Genomic DNA, 20,139 nt, shown 5'->3' with positions numbered 1-20,139 from the left:
TGCATGAAATATAGCATATAGGCCTACGTGTGTGTGTGTGTGTGTGTGTGTGTGTGTGTGTGTGTGTGTATATATATATATATATATATATATATATATATATATATATATCTCTACTCTATCTCATTCAATAATTTAGGGGCCGATGACTCATACATCATTCCGACTATTTTAGAGCTTTGCGTGAGGTAGGTTTACTAGAATGAGTAGAATCAGGCACTGACAAGACGAAATGTGTCATGCCTGGGGTCCTCATAGTATACGCCGTCCACGAGAATGACGTCAGTGGACGGGTAATCAGCTGATTTAGAGCAGTAGAAAAACATAATAAAATGTGTTTTAGGTGTCAGGAAATGAGTAACGTTTTGTAAGTACTGTAAGGATTATCAGGTCGGATAGTTCTGTCATGATTCATCTGGGTAAGGACTTTATACGACTTTTTTGTATGTTGATAACAGCATTTATGCTAAGTCAGTGGCACCTAGTATAAACGTTACATGGCTAGGCCTAGTTGTGTTGCTTTGTTCGTTTATTTAACAGTACATATATTTTCGACATTTAACAGAAGTCACTCCCTCGGTCACTTGCCAATCAAAGGGAATTGTATTGAAGAACTTTATGTAGCTTGTGGGCTCTCAACTACCTACCATACTTGTCTATTGCTACGTAGCCATGCTAATGTTAGCATGTCATAAACACTAGCTAGCGCTAGTTCTCTGTATTGTGTTGATGTGTAATGTCATCATAACACAACTAATTAAGAAGGATGGAGCCAAGCTCATTGACATTTAATTTGGATGTTTCCTGTTGTGGAGCAAAGTGATGCTGTAGACAGTTTGTTATGAGCTAGATGTAAACATGAAATCAGTTGTCCATCTTCAGGTGCCATCTATAGCTGAGTCAGTCCTTTTTGCTCTCTTTGTGCAGGTTTGGACTGCGTCCTTTAGCACTCCTTTCTATAGACTGTCATCATGGACAAGATTTTGGAGGCCCTGGTCTGCTCAAGCCACCCTGTTAACCTGAAGAAGGCCATTGTAAAGAGGGTAGTGGAAGCAGCAGAGAGGGAAGTCACAGAGGAGCAATGTAAGGCGTTGTACACTCTCACTGCCCGTTTCATCTTACTGGGTGAAGATGCCTTCCAGAAGAAGGTGGGCTTCCAGGTCCTTGAAGCCTATGCTCGCTATCACCGCCCTGAGTTTGAGAATTTCTTCACTAAAGACTTTGTCCTTGGCCTGCTGCAACAGGGCTATGGCCCCCTGGACCGCAAGGACCCAGCCATCATAGACTACATCCACTGCAGCCTACGTCTGCTCATCAGCTGCCCCTCAGTGCTGGAGATCTTCAGTGTCGTCCAGGTAGAGGTGTTGAGGATGGTATGTGAGCGGCCCGAGCCTGCCCTTTGCGCCCGCCTCAGCACCATGCTGTCAGATTTCCTGCAGTGCATACCCAAGGACAAGCTGGCCATTCTGTTTTGCCAGCAGCTGGTGAGGACCATCAGCTACTTCAATTGTCCCGCCAGCCAGGAGAGGGAGCTACGGGAATATGTAGGTCAGGTGACCAAGGTCAGCACACTGCTGCAGAACATCTGGAAGGCTGAGCTGGCCACCCTGCTGCCCTCCCTGCAGGAGGTGTTCGCCATCATCTCCTCTACCGGTGAGACAACTCCTGCCAGAACGGTGCTAGAGTAGTGGAAAATTATCAAAAGTTGTTCAGCAGAGTATCACAGGGAGACAATAGGCCTCATCTACTAATATGTCAAGTGTTCTTACTTTGTACACAAAATAAGTTTGCACCACAGTGACCACACCATCATGACATGCTGCGACGTAATCACCTGGCCAATTTAATTTAAATCATTCTACATTTACAAGCATGATTCTTGGTTAGCATAATGTAATGCCCGAGATTCAAACCCAGGTCCCCCACACAGGAAGAGATACTAAAACATAACATCCTCTTAAACACTAGCACATTTTTGCTATAGAAACTTAATACAGATCATATTTGGTTTTAGTTGAAATCAACAGCCCTTGAACTTGCATGAAAGCATCAGCAACAGCATTAATAATGAAACAGGAGGTAGGCTACAGCAAAGAGCAAGTTTTCTGAATACAACATGTGTGAACTGTTATATTCAGTAAACGTATTGATCCTTTTCGTAACTTGATTCATATTACTAGAAGCTCGACTGGCCAATAGCGCCACAGTAGGAAAAAAAAGTGTAACGCAGAAACCTGTGGCCTGTAGAATGATGTTTGACGATGTTTTGTAGAGTGGTCTTAATGGGCAAAAGAGGTGACTGAAATGTGTGTAAAATCATGAATAATGTGTTTTATTTAACACCCTGAGAGGTATAAACGGAGGTCTTGGTCCTATCAAATAGTAACGCTCGGCACTCAGTACGGAGATGAATTACAGGACGGAACTTTATTGATATCATAACCGAGCGCATCGCTCCACAGGCTGGGAGCGCCTGTTGGGCAACATTCGATGTCATTTCCGGTTGGGACGTCATCCAAAATGTATCCCCCCATTTTAGCGGATGAGATAAAAAAAATTAAAGGCGTAGTGAAATGAAAAATATGTTCTTCACACTTTTAGACCACATCCATGGTGATCATATATGATCATATATGATCATACCTAACAATGGATGCCAAGAAAATGGGTAAATTTTCATTTTTGTGTATTTTTACATCAAAAGTCCATAAAATCGGTTTTTAATTAATTCCTGAAAATGAAAACGTACTGCGCGATGACATGTCGAGGCCCACATCGATAAAAGCTTATCTGTTTTATTCCCCATATCTAGCTAGAACCTTGGCAGAGTACTTATAGTCTGTGGAAGTGTGGAGGTAAGTAGATACAAGTGGAGTGCTGGTAAGACACCACGTCAACCCTATTCTGATAGTCGGATAGTATATCTGGTTGCCAGTACTGGTTGGACTTTACAAAACCTATGATGACGCCACTTTGATGACTCCACTCAGTTGGTACACTTTCCTCCAGCAAAGGATGCCAGCAAAGCATACTTTGATCCCATCCCAACTAGAAATGCACTCTGTCGAGGTGCCAACTTGCGCCTTGCACACAAGTAGGCCATACATGGCCTACTTGTGCTACTAATGTCTATTACAACTGTTCTAAATGCCGTCCTTTAGACCTGTTATTGACCTTATACCAACCTTGAAACATACCTTAGTTACGTCACCATCAACAGCCAATAACCAAATAAATACATACATGCATACATGCCCAGCCGATCACCAAACGTACCTTAGTTGCCAGTGGTGAGGTGTGCTCACCGCTGGCAATGACATCACAAACTGCTGATCGCAGTACTAGTAAGGATTTTCATAACTCTGTATATTGTAAACATAAAGGCTGGCACCTTCATTGTCAGATTAGTGCTGGATAGGTCCATTTTCTTATCATTGGGTCGGTGTTAAATCATTGTATGAGAAATGCAGTTATTCAGCCCTTCATTGTGTACTGTATAGCCCATTCAAAAAATAGAATCTATTGCATTATTAAGGGACCAAGAAGACACGCAGTGACTTTGGTCACTTCTTGTATTTGTGTTTTTTTTTCTTCTTCTTCTCCTTCTCCTTCTTCCGCCAAAAATAGCTGTTCTGACTGAACGGAAATCTGGTAGAGGGCCATGCCAAACGGTGACCATGTGAAGCCCATGACCATTGGCCAAATGGTGGCGCTATAGCACTGAAAATGCAAACTTTGAACGTGCATATCTCATGAACCGTTTCACCGTTGGCAATGACACTTTGATACACATATTTGTCTCCTCATGGCGAACAACTTTCGTATTCTGACTTTTGACCTCTGACCTTTAGATTACGCACCATTTTGAATTATATGAAAACCATTTAAAATCTATCTCCTCCCAGAATTTTTGATCAAAATGTACAAAAACGTCTACACTTGAACTTTGGACTTAAACGAACAAAAAATCGTAACAGATTTCTTTTAAGTGAAAAAATGAAGTTTTTATGAGCCAACGAAAATGCTGTTTTGTGAAACCTCTCATGCAACTAATACGTCTTCCAAATACGGTTGGCAGCTAATACCTATACTGCATGTTACTGTTTAGAATGAGTCAACTGACAGTGTCTGCTTAGCTCAGTCGGTAGAGCTCTCACCTTTGGACCACAGGGTCACTGGTTCAAATCCGGGTAGCGTCAACTCAGCCTGTGATTCTTATTTGTGCATATTGTTCTCTCTCTCTCTCTCGAACATGACATCACAATAATAGAGATACTAGTTAGTGTATTTAGTGTATTAGTGTAATAGTAGTGTAATAGTGTAATAGTGTAATAAGTGTAGTAGTGTAATAGTAGTCTAATAGTGTAATAAGGGTAGTAGTGTAATAGTGTAATAGTAGTGTAATAGTAGTGTAATAGTGTAATATTGTAATAAGTCTAATAGTGTAATAGTAGTGTAATAGTGTAATAAGTGTATTCTGTCTTCTCTCTCTCTCTCCACCCCTCCCTCTCTCTCTCTATCTCTATCTGTCTCTCCACCCCCCCCTCTCTCTCTCTCTCTCTCTCTCTCTCTCTCTCTCTGTCTCTCTCTCCACCCCCCTCTCTCTCTCTCTCTCTCCACCCTCTCTCTCTCTATCTCTATCTCTCTCTCTCCACCCCCTCTCTCTCTCTCCCTCTCCTTGGTCCCGCCTTATCGCTGCTCGCAGCTATATTTGAAGTTGAAGTGATATTTTCTGGTTAAAACTTAAGTTAACAAAACATGTATATGTTTTTGAGGGGCGCTATATACAGCTATTTGTCCGTGTCACATTTGCCATTGACAATGAAAGGAGAATTTACATCATGTGTATCAACAAATCTGCTTTTTGTGGCAACCCAAACATTAACTGAACACCGCCATCTAGTGTTCTGTCTAGGTACTTCAGCACCATGATTCACATCAGCTGTATGAGTGGCTGCTTCTGTGACACCGCACAGACTAAACTGAAACCACATTGTAGTCTTAGGTCTTAGCAGCTGGCGATGTTTATCTTTCGCCAGAAACGGTAATATGTCGGCCGAGATGCGATCACAAGTCACTAAAGAATGACTTTGTAGTATTTTTCAGAGAAAACGGGCAGCAAATAAATCGCAGTAATGCATCACTGCCATGATGATGTGTAGGCTAATGCTAGGCATTCATTTATTTATGTGGGAAGGAGAATGCATCAGTCTTCCTGCTGACATTTTGTCAGTTTACGCACAACAGTAATCCATATACAGTAGCAGAAAACACAGGCTATGAGTTTTGACATTATGCTCCACTCTTCAGCTGGGCATGAATGTCATCCATCAACTGACACGTATGCTATTTTTATAGAATTGTGTGGTTGGAATGTTAGATTTGGCTTATAACCTGAAAATAATAGGCTATAGTTAATTAAACAAGAAAATATTATGCAGTCTATTCCCTTGTTTATGTCCTCTTTATCTGGGCGAATGAAGAGAAAGCTTTAGAGGGAGACCGTAGAGGGGCCACACCACAGCCATTGGATTTGAGCTCAGGGCTCATATTAGTATGTATACTGTAGAGTTAACCTCATGGCTATCAGTTCCTGTTAAGTTATATTTATTTTTTACCATTTTTGCTTTCCTCTGCAGACTCTGCCTTTGACCCATGCATTGCCCTGGCCAGCCTGGTGCAGCACATTCCACTGCAGATGATCACAGTGCTTATCAAGAGCCTCACCACAGACCAGAATGTCAAAGACGCCAGCATCACTCAAGCACTTTGCAGGTTACAGTTCTTCTATAACAGATCTGAAATTCTGAATTAATGTTGTGGCATTATAGGTGTAGATATGCCACGTGTCTGTGTCAAAGTCATCCAAGTGTGAGACACACGCGCATTATATTTGACCGTGTTTTCCGTGCTGGGCAGGTTGTGGTCCATGTTGTCGTTTCTCCGTGAATGTCGTGTGTCCGCTGTCTGTGTAAATTCCTGGGCCATCGCATCATGAAGTGGACGAAACACTTATTTCGTCCACCCAGGATGTGAAATACCAGTGATTATTTTCAAATTCAAACCATAGAAAGAAAATTACTTAATTGTGGTGTTGATATGATTAAAAAGGTGGCTTACATCAATATCTCCACATGCAAAAAGGTTAAAATTGTAATAACTTTAAAACAGATGCTTAGCACCCTTCAGAAAGATGCAACTCCATTCAGCATTGAATGAAATGCTTCAGTATCATGTAACCAATGTAATGCATTGACAATTTGACACATACTTTTCAAATACAATTCTCCTGGTCTTGTTTAACCTGTGCAGGATGATAGACTGGCTGTCTTGGCCTCTGGCCCAGCATGTTGACACCTGGGTCATCGCCCTGCTGAAAGGACTGGCTGCGGTACAGAAGTTCACCATCCTCATAGACGTTACTCTGCTCAAGATCGAGCTGGTGAGATAGAACATATATCTTTCATTTGATTATTGGCTTCGTTATTTATTTTTCTGTCTCTTGCTGACTGTGAGATTGGCATAGTTTGTGGGATGGATGGCTGGATAGATCAAGAGGTTGGTTGATGGGTGCAATAACATGACCTTTTTCCATAGGTGTTCAACCGACTCTGGTACCCTATTGTGCGCCAGGGGGCACTGGTCGTACTCTCCCACATGCTGCTGAGTTTCCAGCATTCCCCTGAGGCCTTCCACTTGGTAAGGTCACCTTCTTTCTCCGTTTCCCTCTCACTTTCTCCACAGCCTATTTAATGACTAACCTAACAAGACTGAAATATCTCAGGTAATCAGATTATTTTGGTACGAATTAAAGAGTGCAGCAGGCAGTGTCCTTGTAGTAAAATATTGTTAAGATTTCATAAAATGCTTGTAAATCATGTGGTATGAGTGAAAATGCAGCCCCCAGTATTTGGATTTCAGATCTCTGACCAGCTCTATGAACTTGAACAATAATGTCAATAATGCACACACATGGATGATTGGCGGTCAGTAGTTGGTACATTTGACTTTGTTTAACTTGGCCAAAAGCCAGTATCCAGAAAAGGTCCTACTATATACTGCCAAAAGTATATTCAAGAAAACTAGCAAAAAAAAAAGAGTATGGTCGATCAAGAAATGGTGAACATACAATTTATAATTTGGTTGGCCCGAGCGGAGGGACTGAAACCATTGAAGACAGATTTCCAGTTTGCCCTGTGTTAGTCTACTAAATGATCCCATGTAATAGTATACTCTAGTTTGTTTTTGATAGCGCTTGCAAAAAGAGAGCTAAGCTTGGTAGTATGAATGTAGACAGTGTTGATGAATGACTTCTCCAAAGTTGCCTACATCAACTTTTAATATGTTTATCATGATTTTGGGAACACAATTATTTGTTATAATATATTTATATATTAACATCTTAAATATTTTCTACTATTGGAGATGTTCTAACTGAGATTACATAAAACATTTCACTATGGCCAGTTTTCTTTCTACAGTATGATTATTTATGGTGCACATTTAAGGCAAAGCTCTCAATTTACTGGTCAATGTTTGTTCCCAATCTCACCTATGGTCATGAAGATCACAAAAAGAACATGATCATGGATCAAGTAGCTGGTTTTCTCATGAGGATGGCTGGCATCTCCCTTTAGTGATATGGTGTTAGTTTGACACATCACATGCTACTTAAAGCAGGGAAAAAATGTGAAGATGTTGACGTTGTTAATGGTACCCCAACTTTCAGCAGCTGTCACAAAGTTTCCCAAGGGAGTTGGCTTGGGTGATAGTAGACACCTTTTATGAACACATTTTTGAAGAAAGGTAGTGGTAAGCATTTTTGTTTTGCAGATTTGCCAGACATTTAGCTAATGTTCGCTAAAACTAGGGTGCATACATTTGTATACTCTATTTGTATTTGTTGAAGGTGTCTTTATTTTGATGTTATTCTTCTGTACCAATTGTACTTGTCCTTTTACTTTTACAACTTTTACTGCTGTGTTGACTCTAGCGACTGAATTGCCCCCACGGGGCCAATAAAGGGTATCTAAAAATATTGAAACACAAAGGGTATCTATTTATCTGTCCCAAAAGCATCTATTTATCATCTATTTAGCATCTAAGTATCTATTTATCTGTTCCCAGTATACTAGCTTTAACATATTGTATATACCGGTATACTCATTCTAAAACACCTGTTGTCTGTTTTTTTGTCCATGTCCTTAGGTTGTACCTCATGTGGTCAATTTGGTTCAGTCTCTGAGGACTGATGGCCTTCCTACCAGTAAGGCCTTTCTCCTTCAGTTCACTGAGCTGGTCCACTGTATGATGTACCAGTATTCTGGCTTCCCTGAACTCTATGACAACATACTGGAGGCCATCAAGGTAAACGGAACACAGGACAGGTCTTATACAACTGCAGAGCTACCAACCTGCACACATTTTGTGTACCAACCACGCAATTCTAGGTGTCAATACGCCTAGAATTGTGTGGTTGGTACACAAAATGTGTGCAGGTTGGTAGCTCTGCAACTGTGATGAAACGGTCTCCGCAGAAATGGAACGTTTTAGCCTCACAAACCCTAGTGTCCCTAAGCTTTGCTTTTTTTTTGTGAAGAGATTTGGTATAGATGGAAAGAATCACACCAGATCTTATCATCATACATCATCTCATTCCGGCCAAGTTGCGTCCTCACTTTTGTCTTCGATGTTTGTTTTACGCAATGTTTGTGTTTACACGAACACTTAAAATTGTCTGTTTGTGTTTTCACATATGCCAAAAGTTGGATGTTTTTAGATTGACTCCCATAATGTTTTTTTCATCTAATATAAATGATCAATTTCCGTCTCAAAATTCATGCTGGAAGCCTCAGATACAACATAGGCAGGACAAACCTGGAGGTTGGTGAACTATCTGAGTCACCAATTGGCCCTGAGAGGCTGTTGCTTACAAATGAGCTGCGTGAATGTATTGGACTAAAACCCTAGACATAGTGAAGTATAGAGTAGACCTAATAGGCTCCTGAGTGGTTAAACTATTGTTATACAGCACAAAATTGATAAATTGCACTTAATGTGATGAAACATTTAACATATTAAAACACTATCATCAATGCAGTCCATAAGGTGTGAATGGGGGCCAAAGATTATTGTTTCTTTTCTCTTTGGTGTACCAGTATTTTTTCACTGTTTTTCTAGGATCTTCCAAAGCCGAGTGAGGAGAAGATCAAGCTGGTTCTAAACCAAAGTGCCTGGACCTCTCAATCCAACTCACTTGCCCCAGGTCTACTGAGGCTGGCTGGGAAGTCAGAGACAGGAAAAACAGGCCTGGTGAACCTGGGAAATACCTGCTACATGAATAGCATCATCCAGACGCTCTTCATGGCCACAGAGTGAGTGCTGCGCAATGTATATGGCATGTTAAAAAGGCATTTTCAGTGGTACAGGTGAAGGAAAATGCATGGGAAGATGCAATGTGTGTTGATGGCAGGGTATATCTTCAACCGCTTATCCGTAGTCGCAGTGGTAACAGCTCCACCAGAGTCTTCCAGACATACAGAAATACAATTTAAACTATTCCCAGCGGGCACTTTAATCCTAAATCTTTATCTCAGTGGTAACGCCGTCTTCCAGAATGGGACTCAGGACTCCTTTATTTTCCAATAATTCCCTATTATATTATTGACGCCAGTGGTGCCAGTGGTCAATGCCCATGTGCAAGTTCAGATCTGTTGGAACAAATGGATGAGGACAGATTTTTCCTAATTTTATTATAGTAGGATTCTCATTGCCACTTTGGAAGCCTGTGTTTCTCACTGTTATGGATAGCCTTGTTATTACTGGTAATGTGACTTACAAACATTACGGTACTTCTGCTAATGTGACTTGTGTGTGTGTGTGTCTCCCAGTTTCAGGAGGCGTGTCTTGTCTTTACATCTGAACGGTGCCAATATAATGATGAAGAAACTCCAGCTGCTCTTTGCCTTTCTTGCACACACACAGGTTAGTCTCATTCAGCCGTTGCCTATGTTTAATGGCGACAAGCTCTTTTTGTGAACAATTGTTAAGATTCTAATGTTGGTGGCGCCACTTTTTCCTCTAGAGGGCTCATGGATTGTGTTAATAAGATTGCTGTGTATTCTAGATTCTGTAGAGCAGGGGTTCTCAAACTTTTTGGCTGGGGACCCCCGGAAATGCTTTGGTCATGTCCCGTCCCACCATTATTAACCCCGTTCAGACTGGGTTAATAATAGAAAAAATATATCTAAATGAATACTAAAAACCAGATATAATCATTAAGGAAAATGTATGCATGTAAAAAAAAAAAAAGATTTGGTGACCCCAAGGCACTTAGGAAAAATAGTTTAATCAAATGTAATATTGACATGACATAATGATATGATGAGTGTGTGTATGCATGCACTGTGTTCATGTCTGTCTGTGTGCATCTGTGTCCTACAGAGGGCAGCATATGCTCCCAGGAATTTCTTTGAAGCGTCTCGGCCTCCTTGGTTTAATGCAGGCGCCCAACAGGACTGTTCTGAGTACCTACGCTTTCTCCTAGACAGGTATCACTACAGTCACACTCAATTTCTATATACTTTGTTGACTGGGTTCTCCCACAGGTCTCCCCTTTTCCCTCAACACTAAATCCACAATAAAGTTCACACACTCACCGCAACATATTGTGACCTTATACAGTAGATCTTTCTCTATTGAGTATGCGTGCAGAATAGTGACACTATGGTCAGGTGCTTAATCAATGTCAGTTCACCTTAGAACTGAATATTTGTTGAGAGTTTGTTCTGAAACGCCTTAGCAGCTGGAGGAATAAAGACAATAGTATACTGAGCTGCTACTCATTTTCTGCATTTTCTTTTTTGTGCAGCTTTTCCCACCTCAGTGAATTTCACTGTAATTGCAGTGATAATCATTACACACATTAATCCATTTAGGCCTGACATCGAAATTAAAAAAATGTCTTCTACATCCTGACAGTTTTCTGAAATACCGCATGTTTCTATATCAGTGGTGTTCAATATTTCACGTCAAGGACCCCGAAAATTAGAACTGCAATAACTAAAGTGTAACATAATGCTTCAAACACGCCCAAAATGGGTTAAGTGTACGTTTAATATTCTGTCTGTCCTCTGTTGTCAAGGTTACATGAAGAGTAAGTGTATGTCTAAGATTCTGTCTGTCCTCTGTTGTCAAGGTTACATGAAGAGGAGAAGACCCTGCAGGTCCTGGAATCAGCCAAGCCAAATGTTGGCTCTGGCAGCGACACTACTACTAACAAAGACTCAGGGACTCTGACTTCAACAGAGGGGATGCAAGATGCACATTTGACCCTGGTAGAAACCAAACCTGTGGCTGACAGCAGAACATTGATTGAGACAATGTTTGGTGGAAGACTGAGCACGGGCATCCGATGTATGCAGTGCAACAGCATCTCTGAAAAGGATGAACCCTTTACCGACCTATCGCTGGCCTTCTGCCCCTCTGCTGACATCACCCAAGAAGGCCCTCAGAGTGACGAACCCTCTGAAGAGCCCAAGGGGCTTTGCCAGGGTGCCGTCAACGGTGGCAGCGAAGCCCCAGAACAAGGTCCGGCTGCAAAATCACCAGCTGGCGACGTCCATTTTGCACCGGTGACCAATGAACCGCCTGTCTCTGTGCCTGACATGGTCAACTACTTCCTGGCCCCGGAGATCCTGGATGCAGAGAATGCCTACTTCTGTGAGAGGTGCGGGTCGCTGCAGCGGGCGGAGAAGGCCATGAGGGTGGTTGCTGCACCAGAGTACCTTATCCTCACCCTGCTGCGCTTCTCCTACGATGCCAAGTGCCACGTGCGGCGGAAGATTCTGGACAATGTCACCATCCCACCGCTGATGAGACTACCCGTGCATGCCCCTCCACCGCCCGGAACATCTTCCTCTTCCACTTCTTCCTCCCCGCCACCTCCGCAGGTGGAGTCCCTTGAGAGCAGCGAAAACCTGGCAAAGAAGCTCAAACCTTCACAGAAAGACGAGGAGGAGAAGGGTGAAGAGCGAGTAAAGCGAGCAGAGCTGATGAATAGAGGAGGAGGCGACATGGTGATCCACTCTGTGCCCTACATCCTCAGTTCTGTGGTGATGCATTCTGGGATATCTTCCGAGAGTGGCCACTACTATGCGTACGGCCGGAACATTAATGGGGCAGATGGAGCACAACACCAGGCCAATCACTTCATCCTGGAGGAGGACTCAGGGAATGGCCAGCGGGACCTCTCCACCTGCTCCGCCCCGTCAGCCTCATCCAAACAGGTGGAGGTGGTACTTAGCAGCAGCGGCCATGAGGCCAGGGATTGGCTGCTATTCAATGACAGTCGAGTGACATTCACATCCTTCCAGTCAGTGCAGAACATCACCAACCGCTTCCCCAAGGACACAGCGTACGTGCTGCTCTACCGGAAACAGGGAGCGCCAGGGCAGACCATGAACGGGGGAGGGCCTGCTAACGGAGTGACACTGAGCTCTGAGCCTCCGCTGCAGAAAGAACTGCTGGACGCCATTACCAAGGACAACAAGCTGTACCTGCAGGTGAGGCCCGAGTGCCAAAATGTTGAAAATTGTATATGTTATAAAAGTGTCTTGCTGTTGTTGGACATGTGTTGGTAGCACTGGCAGCTGCTGATACAACATCCCTTGCCACTAGGCCGCGTTGTGATTTATACTTGGTTTAGCACCTATGTCACACATACAGTATATTAGGCCCTCTCTTTTGGCACTCACCCCAATTAGTTTCATGACAAAATTGTCCAGGTCAAAATAGCACATGCCAGCAGCCTGTAAATTGTGTTGCTAAGTGCAAGAGGTTCAGGGCAAGAAATTCGGTTTTTAATTTGCTGCTAAGTGGTTCATTGGTCCAAGTCACCTTGGTAATTTATCATGTGAGGAAAATGCATTCCACTAATCACATCATTACATCACACCATTTCAAACACTGTAACCACCTTTTGACATGATGAGTATTATGTGCTGATTATTAGCTTATGTTTATTACAATCATTATTAACATTTGTATTAGTGATTCAAGTGTGAAATAGCTGTGGAGCTGGCTGCACACACATGCATCTGTGCACACAGCTCATTGACAAGAGGAAATTACTCTGATTTCTACTTGAAACCAAAAGTGAACTGTCTAAAAGGAGAGGTGTAATTTCATGACTCACTGGTCTGTGGAATGTTGTCAGTCATGTAAGTGATGACCGGAATCAACCCTAGAGGACGCCACAATACTCTGATGAACTGTCACTATAACACAGTGTCATTGATTGTTACTAACCATACCTTACTTTTGCTGTTAGTGAAGGGTTTTTTTTCTCTGCTGTTGAAGATGTTGATGTATAGGCCCAACTTATTATACAGAGGTGCACAGGTCTACAGCCCGGAGAAATTAACCCCTGGGAAAAAAACAAAAACACATACAGACTATTGTACATACTGGCACTACCTGTACAGTCTCAACAAAGTATTGTCTCAGAGTAGTGTTGGAGCTTAAACAGCGCTCTAATAGAGCTATATCAGTGCTGAGACATTTCAGCGTCACAACATATTCACACCCTATAGTCTTTCTTCTAGCACCATTAGCCCAATTTATAGTTGAGCATCACAGCACAGACTATACAGCAGTGGTTCCCAAACTTTTGTTTGTCTCCCTGGGACCCAAACGAGATTGTAGATCAGCTATTTTCACTACTACTTTAGTCAATTTGCTTTTTGTGTAGGAAAATGTAGGAAACAAACAATTAAGGCGTATTTAATCGGGACCCATACAAATAATAGACCCACATATGGGGCCTGAACCACTGTTTGGGTCTCTTTAGTAGTATTGTTTTATTGATTGCCACATTTGATTCAGGTATTTTCACTTTTTGTGTAATTCTGGAATTTCAGTTCCTAGATCAGCAGTATTAAAGAAACCAACAGTATATAAACTAACATAGGCATAGCACATGGCTGGCTGCACAATTTGTCTGTGATGTTAGAGATTTTGCAAGAGGACAACGGCAAACCGGGAAACGTTTTTTGTTTTTGTTTTAGTTCAATGGTGAGGTAAGAAGCCCTAGAGGGGCTTATAGAAAAACCTCACTATTTACATTGCAATTTGAGTTTATTAATATTATAACAAAGAACAGAAATTAATAAAAACGGGTGATAAAAGACAATGGAAGAGCATTAAGTATATACTGAGCAGAAAAGACAAAAACAAATTATTTTATAGACATAAGTAAAGACATAATGCTACTACCAGTACTCATGAGAAATGCAAATAGGGTGTGTATAATGTGACAATATTATGGATGCCTATCATCTAATCACTCACTCATGTATTTTATTTATTTACAAGTAAGACGCGCAAACGCGGGAAGCGAACACAGCTCGTAAATATTTGGGGTTTTTTTTAAAGTTAATTTTTTTTAAGTTAAGTTTTATGTGGACCTGGCCCCTTTTGTGCCCATATATGGAGCTGAGTGATTTGTTTATGATTGATGCAACACACTCCATATTTGGACGTATAGCTGCTTTGGGGACTCCTTATATGGTTATGCGGGACAGACAGACAGACATGATCTGCAGGGTCTCATAGTTAGTGCTCACTGCGTTCGCAATTAGAAAATAAGTCACTTATTTTATATACTGAGGATGTATATGTAGCCAAGATGGAAATTGGTATTCCTATAGTAATAGTAGCCTATAGGGATTAGGGAAACACCTTTTAATGTGATGAAGAACTGCCCCTTTGTGGTGTTTTAAAGTGGGACATGTAGTTGGTTTGCTTGCCTGGTAGGGTATGAATGAAAACTGGAATTTCTATTTCTATATCATCTCTTAAATCCTTTGGGATGTCATTGTTTGGTGTTGAGACAACAAGAAAAGTGTTCACACCTGGAGGTGGTTGCACCACCAGAACGTAAGTTCTGTCTTAAATTGTGGAGTAAAGTCCTTACTAGAGGCTTAGTAACTACTAGGTAGTTTGTAACTAGTGGCTTACTAAATTGAGTTGCACCACGACTGTTTAAGGCATAACGTAACTAGTAGTGCCTAGACTGTTCCTAAAATAATGTATAGTCGCATAAAATGATGTCATAGCTCCCGGATCCAATGAAAACGAGCGGTTTCTACACTAGGAAGTAAACGTTATCTTGTCAACAAAGCATGGAGGTGCTATTTTGATGTGAGTCCCATCTATACAGCCAATCACGTCTGGGAACCCTGACACAGCATGGAACTTTTGTCTGATGTAATTTAGCTTTTGGCTTTCTTCTGGCATGTATACAAAGTCATTCATGCGCGTGCACAGGGCGAGCGCAACCCTGCGCACGGCCCTGCATACCGTAGACTTGTGTATTTGTATTGTGTCGCCAACCATGTTCTGCATAGGCCCCGTTGCAAAGTAACGCAGGGCGACGCATACTTGGAGACTCGGGGGAAGCGCACCGTTCAAGTCGCTATTGTGCTGTATGTCTTCAGCCAACACGTCTGTTATTTTCATAATGCCGTCTCTTTTAAAACGGAATCTGGCAAATATGTCGACATCATCATAAATATCAAGCGGGTGTAGTCGGTCTCGCAAAACGCGTTGGCGAGGACGGGGTCTTTCGTTATATTGAATTAATGCGTCAATGAAATCAACCCGGTCAGCCATGATGATAACAAGTTAGTAGACTGCTCCTATGGACTTAGTGCTGCCACATGGCTTGCGTAAATATTTAGTTGTTACTTAGAGATACGTTATAACTAATTTGTGTGGTGCAACAGCTTAAATTTTAGTAATGCATAAGTCTTGACGTAAAGGCCATTTACGCAATTACTAGGCTACGTTTGAACTTAGTGCGAGGTGGTGCAACCACCTCCTGGTGAATTACCAGGCCACTATGCACAAAGAAGCAACGAGAAATCATCGTCATTCTCCATGTCCCCACAGGAACAGGAGCTGAACGCTCGGACCCGGGCTCTCCAGGCGGCCTCGTCGTCCTGCTCTTTCAGGCCAAACGGATCGGACGACAACGACCCCCCAGGCAGCTGTGGGCCCTCTGGGGGGGGAGGGGGTGGTGGGGGTGGGGGGTTCAACACCATTAGCAGACTGGTCTTTTGAACATACTCATTGGAACTGGAACAGACTGGGAGACCTCAGTGTGTGACATCACACATGCATATACAGATTAGATGGGATATAGATGTGCACATGTTTGCCAGGAAATAAGAGTACTGAAGATGTTGAAGAACACACACACAAACAAATGCTTAACTGTGTTAATCTAGTTTGAAATAATTTTAGATTGATATATTCTTAATCTTTTGGATAAAATCTTGCCCATATTATTTATTCAATCCATGCTTCATTTGTATTTATTTTGTGACTGTCAACTCCTGACATTTCCTAAGCGTCTGACTCTTGAAATTGGGCTTTAATGCTAAGCAACGGAGAATAACCTTTTTTATTACCATTACCTCACTTAAAGAAAAACACAAAATATAACTTGATTGAAACAAAAGTTTCAAATTCAAAATCTTTCATGCAAATTGTAAATGAATCTTTGATTTATATGCTTGTCGCTTTTCCTTTTAAGAACAGGCAAAGCATTTTGGACTCTGTAGTCGGTGTAATAATCCATAACATCAGCTTCTCATCTTAATTGCATTAAACATTGAACATTTAACTGTTCATGAATATGATTTATCACAATGTTTGTAACATTAACACTGGCGTGCACAGTCATACATGTGCATGAACACACATAATATAAGAGGCATGTACACATAACTCACAACTGTCTGCCTCAATGATGACCCTCAATTACCTTTCTGATTTGCATGTAATATTCCTTTATAAATGATGGTATTGGAATTGAACCCCCCACTCCCCTGTTGTTCCATTGTTCCAGGGACATTTGGTTATTTGCTGTATGATGAGTGCTTTGGTTTTTAAAGTTTCATATCACATGCAATAAATGTACATATGACTTCAAAATATATTATAAATGATTGGACCACTTCTATTTAGTACAGTGAGAATTTACAGGGGCTAGTTCATTATAGTATGCATTTTACTATCTTTTAAAGCCTTGTTTTCTATAAATATTTACACAATTCCATACTGTTTGATTTACAAAGTTTGTTTTGCCTTTGTATTGAAAATCCAGTTGGACACTTGGAGGCATCATTGATGCTAATATGTTTGACAGGCGATTCTAATTTGTTCATTCAGGGAGCCTTTTTGTCCACTTTATGATGATTTTATGTTAGTGATCATTGTTGGTGTTTATTTTGGAAGTAGTTGCATTTTGTTGTACCATTCGGCAGTTAAGGACAATGTAAATTATTTACCATACCCGGCAGTAAAAAATACATTTAGAACTTTGGAACTGACAAATAATTTCTACTGACGAAGAGGAAACTGCATTTGAGGGGAGGTTGGGGACTAAAGACATACAGAACTACGCACAGCTTTGTGTTTGTAATATGGAATGTGATTATTTGATTAGCTGATGTATGATGATAAGAGCGCCCCTCACTTCACACAATTGTGATTTTTGAGTGGCGCAACCACTCCAATCAACAGCAATGTCCGTGTTCACCCGCCTATGTGACGTTAACCCACATGCACCTATGTGACTGAGCACCAGTATGACAATTAGTACCAGTAGGGGCGCTGTTGTGCCAGAAACAGAGAGATAGTGCTGCACTTTGGCTACTAATGAGAGAGAGAGAGAGAGAGAGAGGAGGGGGGGTGGGGGAGAGGGGAGTTGCACCACTCGGTTCACACAGGTGTGATTTTTTTTTCTTTAGCTGGTATACTCACAGTATCTAGAGGTCTTAAAATGAGTGAGCCCAAGGATGAGTTGAGTGTTATTTATGCTCAAGGACATGGGATACATGACTACAAGTGGAATTGAATCTGAGACCTTTCCATCAACAGTCTGTTTGACTTGATCACCCTGTCCCCCCAAAAAAACACCTGACATTTAGAAGGGCAGACTCAGGATTGTTGAGAGATTAACATTGATGAGTACAAGAAGATGTGTGACTGATAACAATTTAAGATACTGTATGCTATATGGACGTTGGTGTGAGAAAAAATTATTAAAGTTTAAGGTGGAAGGTGTCATAGTCATAGTCCACATAAAGTTACTGGCACTGGTATAATCCGCAGGTAGGTCCATTTAGGAAGAGCAATAAAGTCCAAGTCACTGTCCCTGGTATAGCTGGGTGTTCATCAGTCTGACGGTCATGGTAGCCAGGTGGAAGCTATTCATCATCAACCTGGTCGTGTTGCCCACAGTAGGCCTCCTTGCCCGGCCGCGGTTGTATGCCGGGGTTTGAACATTTTTATTGTTTAGAAAAATATTTTCTAAAATCGCCCTCATCTGAGCTAGATCCGCCTGAGGAGGCGGGCTGGAAGCGATGGCAGTACAGTCACTGCTGAGCCTTTTAACTCATTTGATTGGCATCAAAATGTTGTCTGGGGCGCGCTCATCAAACCCTGTACACTCAAGACACTGCCCCCCGCTGCCACCCTCTGGAGCTGACCTGTTCTGACATTCCATATGTTTATCTATCTATCTATTTATCTATACTTCTACAGTATCTATCTATGCACTCAGCTTCAGCCTATTCCTTTTGATCACCTTTAACTAACAGTTTCCTTATGTTGATGTAATAATTGTATTGATGGTGATACTGTGAAGATGATTTAAACACACACACACACACACACACACACACACACATTTGAATTTCTTCCCAGGAAGCACGGTCAGGACCAAGTCCAGCTTTAGGCTACTCTCCAATATTTCACCTAATCAAAAAACCTAGGTTATTATACTATGCAAAACTAGGTTGGTGGAAGGCTTACAGTCAGGACACCACAATGGCCCTTTCAACATGACCATACACCACAGAATATTCTTAAACGTGCTACTTTATACTTTTCTGCCTATGAAGTAATTTTACAGTAGTTAGGCAGGCTACTTGAGTAATATTTAGTGAAGTGTTCTTGACTCTTAGCACTTTATTTACCACAGTAGCCTACCTCTCCTGTTTCACTATTATTGTTGATGCTATGACACTTGACAGTGCATGGTGAAAGAAGTACTACGTTTTTTACAAATAGTAAAAGTATACAAACGTAGGCTATTGGCATCAAAGCCATATTTAATTTGTAATAGTCGTAAGTATACAATAGGCTATAGTTAAAATGGTGCTGAAATGTTTTTGTTTGTTGTGGATTGGAACCCCTTTGGGAACCATGCACTGGCCTACTGAACCCATAATGGTTCAGTTACTTTCTCTTTGTATTTTTTTTTACTTGCTGAAAAAGACCAGTTCACTTAACAATACTGGTAAAGTCACAAGTCATAGAAAGGCAGCAGCATTCTTTAAGGGTCACATTTACCATTACAATAGCATTCCAATCACATTCCTCAGATAGGCTAGCTACCTCAATACCCCCACGGGAATTCCCATTCTGCCAAATGGTCCATGGCAGAAAATGTCTAGTTTCTCAGCTGTTTTGCTCTGTTTTTGGAACCTCTCACCAGTCACCTCACTTCCAAGTGGCTACCCCCCCCCCCCAGCCCGAACTGTTTACTGTAGGCCTATATATTTTTCATTTCTAACCATTTAGAGAATGTTTTTGCATAGTGTTGTATGCCTTATGTCATATACCTCTATGAATTGGGTTAGGAGTTAGGACCCCAATAGAATAGCAGACCATTAGAATAGCAGACCTTTTGTATTGAACCCTTTTTTGTTTTGTTTTTTGCAAACTGCAAAGAAAGTATTCAATCATCAAACAAACCACGATTCCACTATTCAAGTTGGTCTCCTGGACCACTAACATAGGCTATTCTATTCAAACTGCACTTTAATTGATAAGACAATGAAAGATAAATAAATAATACAAATAAAATGTAGTTTTAATTGTTTGGAACAAACCGGGAGGTAAAGAATGTCCAGCAGAACTGCAGCTACTACACTGCACACGCATTATGGATAGTGTAGTTTACAGTACACGATTTGGTGGGACCTCCCGGTCAATATAGAGGCGGGTCCTTTCTTTGTCTTTTCTTTGGACCAGGCTCTGTCGCTATTCCGTTTTATTCAATCGTGT

General features: G+C 41.5%; 1 protein-coding gene across 1 annotated transcript; it reads left to right on the top strand.

Annotated features, from left to right (window-relative positions):
• The first annotated feature begins 277 nt into the window (after positions 1 to 277).
• Positions 278 to 17,507, top strand: usp38 (ubiquitin specific peptidase 38). The gene is made up of 11 exons (XM_080760222.1): positions 278 to 419; positions 928 to 1,653; positions 5,640 to 5,775; positions 6,313 to 6,442; positions 6,598 to 6,699; positions 8,209 to 8,367; positions 9,181 to 9,374; positions 9,891 to 9,984; positions 10,444 to 10,550; positions 11,198 to 12,563; positions 15,952 to 17,507. The coding sequence occupies exons 2-11, from the start codon at positions 972 to 974 to the stop codon at positions 16,120 to 16,122; spliced, it is 3,141 nt and encodes a 1,046-aa protein (XP_080616348.1). The 5' UTR covers positions 278 to 419; positions 928 to 971; the 3' UTR covers positions 16,123 to 17,507.
• The last annotated feature ends 2,632 nt before the right edge of the window (positions 17,508 to 20,139 follow it).

The sequence above is a fragment of the Protomyctophum bolini genome (assembly GCF_963924005.1).
Source record: "Protomyctophum bolini genome assembly, chromosome: 3".
In the NCBI taxonomy this organism is placed as follows: domain Eukaryota; kingdom Metazoa; phylum Chordata; class Actinopteri; order Myctophiformes; family Myctophidae; genus Protomyctophum; species Protomyctophum bolini.
This window is presented reverse-complemented; position numbering and strand designations above follow the sequence as displayed.